Source organism: Mizuhopecten yessoensis, unplaced genomic scaffold, assembly GCF_002113885.1.
Source record: "Mizuhopecten yessoensis strain PY_sf001 unplaced genomic scaffold, ASM211388v2 scaffold9559, whole genome shotgun sequence".
In the NCBI taxonomy this organism is placed as follows: Eukaryota; Metazoa; Mollusca; class Bivalvia; order Pectinida; family Pectinidae; genus Mizuhopecten; species Mizuhopecten yessoensis.
Window position 1 is genome coordinate 119309 of NW_018408108.1, and position 7314 is coordinate 126622.

The window sequence follows — 7314 nt, forward strand, 5'->3', positions numbered from 1 at the left end:
AGAGGAGCGGGGCCCAATATGAGAAATATAGGTAAAACTATAAAATGTTTAGTCTACCATAGGTATTAATGGATTTCATCCCAATTAGGTCTGGAGCATCCTTATGCCAATGTGATTCAATTTTGTATAAATGGTGGGTGGGCCCCCCTGGGGGTAGATGGGTGGGTCAAATGGGGAAAATGAAATAAAACCTTTGAAATCCTTCTTCTAGCATAGGGATGAGGGGATTGTATCCTTATTTAGTCTAAAACATCTTTGGGCCAAGGGGTCTCAATTTTGTAAAACGGTGGTTGTGGTCCCACACGGGTTAGAGGAGGGGGGCCAAATAGGGGAATGGAGGTAAAATCTTTAAAATCCTTCTTCTAGCGTAGGGATTAAGGGATTTCATCCTAATTGAGACTGAAACATCCTTTGGCCAAGGGCACTCACTTTCGTATTACCAGTGGGTGTGACCCCCTGGGGGCAGAAGATATGGGTCTTATGGGGGAAATAGAAGTAAAAGTTTAAAATCCCTCTTCTAGCGTAGGGATCAAGAGTTTTTATCCTAATGTTCTAATTCACTATGTTCAACCGAACATAAAACATTTATCATATAAAACTCAACAACTGATTATATATGTGGGAGTGGCCTTCTACGGTCCATTACTTCAATAACTATTTCAGTTTTGTATAAAACGTGGGTGTGGACCCAGTAGGGGCAGAGGAGAGGGGCCCAATAGGGAAAATAGAGGTAAAACCTTTAAAATCCTTCTTCTAGAGTAGAGATGAAAGGATTTTATTCTAATTTAGTTTGAAGCCTTCTTAGGCCTAGGGGACTCAATTTTGATTAACAGTGGATGTGCCCCCCCCCCCCCCCCCCCCCCCACACACACACACACCCACACACACCCACACCCACACACCCCTTCAATTATGTATAAACGGTAGGTGGCCCCAAGGGCAGTGGGGTTGGGCAACAAAACAAGGCTTTTGAAAGCCATACTGAAATATTGGCCTGACGGAAAATAAAGGTTTTGACTGTGGCAGCGAAAGGATTAACTTAACATATCACGAAAAATTTTGCATTTAGTATAACGTAATAATGTTTCAAATTATATAATTGAGCGTCGTATAAACATTCACATCCTGCCCAGGTTAGGTATTTTTGGAGAACGTTGAAATATTTTAAACGCTTTATTATTGTTGAGTAACCTTGAAATAATGTAAAAATATCGAATATTATTGTAACATTACTTTAAAGTTGCAAATTTTCAAACGTGGTTTATAACGTTGAATTACTGACTGGCGTTGTTGCTACGTTTTTGTTCGATTATTGTTAAAAATTTGACGTCATTAAATTGATGTACGTTTGAAAAAAAAAATGCTGCAAGAACTACACAGTAAGAAGTATAAATAAGAAATAATGTTCTTTTGCATTTTCAAAATAATATATATTGCTACAGAATAGTTCAAATAGTTCAGTTTAAGTTTTCAAATGTCTAGAAGAAATAGAGTTTGTTTGATTCAGATTTACAGCAAAATATGTATGAGGTAGAAAGATGAATTTGTATGTATAAAAATTGCCATGTAGAATGAGATTTAACAATATTCCACAAGAAAGAATAAACAGGACAACAAAATCAAATTTCTAGTACGGTATATGTTTATTGATTATTTGTTAATTTAGACGGTCCTTCCAGTGTGGGGTTGTCACCACCAACTACATCCTACACTCCTATAGAGGGACAGACTCTCCCTACCGTCACGTGTTCGTCTGACTGTAATCCAGTCTGTACCTACAGCTGGACAAAGGATGGACAGCCCCACACAACAGGGTCAGATCTCCAGCTCACCAACATAACACCTGGTCAGACGGGCTTGTACAGGTGTACGGCCAGTAACGCATACGGGAGTCGGACATCTAGTGACGTCACTGTTACAGTAAATTGTACGTATATATACAGATATGAGTTGTCTTAATGTGTTTTGTCTGCTGGATAACCGATCTATGAAGCGGACGTAAAACACTCAAACAAACAAACACTCAAACAAACAAACAAACGTGCTGAAACTATTTTGTAAATGACTCCACAATGAAGACAATAGGTAAACATGAATGCTATAGAGGGTGTTTCCCAATTTTAATCTCTATATCATGTAACAAATAACATTTTTTTTAAAAGTTCCATATTTTGTATCAACCGCGACAGCCTTAAAAACGTAGGTCAGCGAATACATTTAAACGATAAATTCAATAGATGTATACGTACACACAGATGGTACAGAAGCTTATGATGTCATCAATTGTCATTAATTGGAAAATAACCTTTGAAATGTTAGGTAGGTATATTGAGTCCAAGCTCAGTAGAAAAGTAACTATTCATAAATGTCTGATGGCACACTTGAAATGTATTGTATGTTTTTTAGGTAGCATAGTACAGTAGAAATGGCATGATCCTAAAAATAAAGGGCATGTCTCAGATAAACATGGATAGTAGATTCATCCTGCACAACACACCTACATATATATATATATATATATATGTTTTGAATATATTTATTTTAGAAGAATGTTTTTTTTTTTCAAAGTCAAGGCTCACTGATATCAAAATGGACATTAGGAAACCCATCACAACAACAAACTAGCAACAGACACACTTCCCGTAACCGATGAACAGCACCAAAATGTCAGATATTCTGAAACATCAGACTAGTACCTCCATACCAACCGTTTATTTACTGTCCTCGCCTAGTATTGACAGTGACCCTCAGAAATTGTTCATTTAACATATTTCGCTAGAAAAAAGAAAGATTTTCTTCAGCTGTATTTATGAAAATTTCATTTATTGTCATTATTGACTTTGCTAATTTAATCTGTATGCTGAATCAAGTGGAAACAAACAAATAAAATACTGTAATTAGAATGAAAACAAATATTTTACCCATTTTCAATAAATACAACTTTATGTATTAGTAACCATGGATACCGGGTGCTTAACTGAGTGAAACAGAATAAAATCTAGTCTGAATGCATCAGGAGATAGCCTGTGAACTATTTGTTGTTTGGTATCAAATTGACCAATTACACAATTGATACATATGTGATGAATTGTGAAGTGCCTGTGAAAAGGGCGAGTTACCCCTTTATACATCCCACAGGTAACATACTATTGACCTATATATTGACCTATATCTGTTACTTTTTAAACGTTTTTTTGTAGTTTTAAGCAAAAATGAATGAAAGTGAAGCTGAATCAAGCTTAAAAAGGCATTTTTTTTCAGAAAAAATCAATTTCTATGTGTATAAGTTGCAGAGTACAGTAGAAATGGCCTGATCCTAAATATCAAGGGCATAACACACCTACATACATATATAAATATATATATTGATAAACTACATTTTGAATACCGTATATTTATTTGAGAAGTTTTTTTTTCTTTTTTCAAAAAGTGTTTTCACAGATTTTGGACTTGTGAAAACTATGGTTACCACATAAAAAAAGGGATTTTTAACCCAAAATTTGACCCATGCAAGTAGTTATTTTTTTCTTTAAACCTGTCTTAAATTAAATATCACCTACTCGGTAACAGAAATACTCACGTTTTAGCATAGATTTACACATTTGCCAAGTACAAAAATTGATTACATGAAAAGCTAGCTTTTGTTGTGTAGGTACAGATTTGTAAATGCCCAAAACTGTAGTCTCAAACCAAATTTTAATTTGTGTTTAGCTCACCTGGCCCTAGGGTGATGAAATTTTGCCAGTAACACGCCTGGATAAACGGCTACCAAGTTTGTTCAAATAAATTACCTTGACCCACTGTCAAGGTCACAGGGGTCAAATATGTTTAAAACCTTTAAACAACTGTTTCTGAATTACCGAGAGGCCTAGGGTGATGATATGTGGGCATTAATATGCTGGGATGAAGGGCTACCAATTTTGTTCAAATAAATGACCTTGACTTATATTCAAGGTCACATAGGGCAAATATGATTTTTTGCATTTAAACAACTTCTTCTGAATAACCAATATGCCTAGGGTGATGATATTTGGCTAGTAGCATGCTTGGATGAAGGGCTATAAAGTTTGGTCAAATGAATGACCTTCATTTTTTTTCAAGGTCACAGGGTCAAATATGTTCTAAACCTTTAAACAACTTCTTCGGAAGAACCAAGAGGCCTAGGATAATCCCAGGAACATGCTGGGATGAATGACTTACCGAGTTCAAATGAATGGTCACAGGGGTCAAATATGTTTAAAACCATTGAATGACTTCTTCTTAATAACCAAAAGGTCCAGGGTAATGATATTTTTCCAGAAGCATGCTGGGTTGGAAGACTATAAATTCTGTTCAACCTAATATTAGAATGTCCTTGTTCGACATTCAAGGTCACAGGTGTCATATATTTAAAAAATTTAATAAGTTCTTATGAATGAAACACTGATATTTTGCCTGAAGCTGTATTTTAGTCCACTTTTAAGATAACAAGTGTGAAATTAATACCAGGTGAGCGATGCAGGTCCATTGGGTCTCTTGTTTTGAAAAATTATGAAGCCCACATAGTCCACTTCATCAGTTTATGCCAATTTAAGTGCTGAATTTTTATTTTTTATTTTATTTTGATACATGTAATATTACAGGGGTAATTCATTGTACAAAAATATCACCCATGACCACATTACGCTACTGTACACTGCTACCTTAACATATTTTACCTTTGTGACCTTGAAAGACGGTCGAGGCTATTTATTTAAATAGCATTACTAGCCATTAATCCCATTTTCCTGATTCTTTTTTACCTTTAGGTGTAATGGTTGTTTAAGACTCTTATATATGTGACCGTACTAACCTTGTATGATTGATTTGATCAACACAAAATCAATAGTTGGAATGGATTATGCAACGTCACTTCACAAATGTGAACACCAATAGTTCAACACATATTTGGTTTGAGTTCAAAATGGCGGTAACGGGCAATTACAAAATGAATAATTGGCAGCAAGTCTTAGGTAGGGCAACCTTCTTCGATTTCAGATAGACTTGAGAAACAACACATGATTGGGAAATAATTTTAAATACCAGTAAAATGTTTGACTTCGATTGACTCAATGATTTTAGTAAGTCGAATATATTAATTTTTTAAATGTCTGTGTGAAAAAAGCCTAAGTAAATGAATGTGTTGGTTTGAGTCATCTTACTGTAAAACAAGTGTAAACGCACGTATATCGTAGCCTAATGGCCGGCGATTGTAATTGTCAACTTGTGCATATTTTGCACATTTGGTTATATACATATATGTTTCACTTGTCATTTGTCCAATAAAGGTGATAGCGTACATATCGTGCTAGTAATCAATATTTCACACATAAACACCTAATTGATTGTACGACGTGACCCTTCTAGAATCCATACAAGTGTAGTTTACCATGCAACCTGAAGAAAACGTTCAGAAATAAAAGAATGCAAATTTCATGACCAAGCACTGAAGCAGCCATTTTTAGATCCAACTTAAGTAATTCCAAATGAGTCACATTCCTATTTTATTCAAAATCGTATTATCATCTCTTATAATGTCCCATACTAAATTATGGTCGAAATAATATTAAAAAATAATGTACAATACTCTTTCTATGATCGTCTGACGGTAAAACACCTTTACACGATTTTTATGCAAGAAAGATGGATAACTTAAGATATTTTTTCGTGTAAAAGAAATTATGACAAATAATGAGTAAAAACATAATTTGCAAGAAAATGACACTACACTGGGGCAATTGCTATATTAGACCACCGGAAAGAGTATTAAAGGCGCCATTTAACAACAGAAGAACATGTTTGTTTTGTTTTGTGTATTTCTAAATATAATGCATGAAAGGTACATATTGTCCTAGGTATCCTGAAAATCAATGTAGGGGGTGCAACAGTCACAAATTGGTTCTGTTTGAGGAACAAACATAGTTAAGAGTTGTAATTCATGCCAGTTAATTAATTCATGCTAAAATAATTCAACTGGTCATCGGCCGCCATGCAAGTCGGTATCTATGTGTTTACATTGTTAGCTCTCTCTACATGTAGTTCAGACAATTTCTACGACGGTTCCTTTTACGACTAAAACTTTTCTGATTGCTCTTTGACGTTCTGTTTTAAATTGAACAGCTTTCGACGAATCCATATTTAAGAAAATGTGAATTTGATACTTTGAACGGTTTTTTTTTTGGTTCCCTGAATTACTCTTCATTGATTAAAATACATACATTTAAGCACATCTAGGTATTACGCGGAGCTTATGGCAACATTTGAGCCGGATTATTCCTAGAAAATGTACTAAATATGTAAAAAAACAAATTATGATGACGATCCACAAAATTCTGTTCAACATTACCGTCCATGGTTGAATAAAAGGTTACTTTCTGAACAACAAATACGACAAGATTACTTTTAACATTTTATTTATTTTTTTTTAAATAATGGATACTTTTTTTTTAATTCAAAGCATGAAAAGTTGTTTTTTAAATCTTGAACTGTCCCCAAATCTCCACCCATCATCTTTTATAACTGCAACTAATACATAGGCATTATTCATCCATGTCGTGTAAAAAGGTAAAATCCGTAACAAATTTTAGGAAATGTTACTGTATGTACGAAAACATGAAGTAGAATTATTTCGTATTCTGCCTGAGGTGGAAAATGCATCCTTTAAATGGGTTGATGGGAAGTCAGTTATCTGCTTTACCCCTGCTGTATCTCCAATGAATAGAAAGTTCACATTAATCTTTCCAAATGAATAATTAATATGTTTGTATAACAGACGGCCCTGGTACTGTTACCCTGTCCCCACCGGACACTACCTACACCAGGACTGAGGGGAACATGTTACCGGACATCACCTGTACTGCTGACTGTAGACCTGGCTGTACCTTTGTCTGGACAAGACCTGACGACACCAACTTAACTGCCTCAGCTGTGTTGTCATTGGGACAACTGGACAGGTCAGAACACGGGACATACAAATGTACTGCTGGTAATATCTACGGATCGTCAACTATATCAGCTGTAGTGAACGTACAGTGTAAGTTATTTTATACATAACTAATCTTTTCCCAATCCCTGACATGTGCTATTTTATTTCTAATTTTAATTTCAACTCTATGGCATCACAGTTGTCTATAAACAAGCTGAATCAAACTGTTTTGGTATAAGAACAATTAAATCCCACACTGTATCCAGATGATATATATTGAAATGCTTCAAAGACACCTGACGATGGGGTGTTGTCTCAAAATGTTGTCACATATGATAGCACACATATGGGTCACCATCAATACTTATATA

General features: G+C 35.0%; 1 protein-coding gene across 1 annotated transcript in view; it reads left to right on the forward strand.

The window, feature by feature from the left end:
• LOC110458349 (hemicentin-1-like) overlaps positions 1-7314 on the forward strand; it is a 91267-nt gene that overhangs the window by 60064 nt on the left and 23889 nt on the right. The window contains exon 18 of the mRNA XM_021510006.1: positions 1667-1927. Within this exon, the coding sequence (XP_021365681.1) occupies positions 1667-1927 (261 nt within the window). The remainder of the gene's footprint in view (positions 1-1666; positions 1928-7314) is intronic.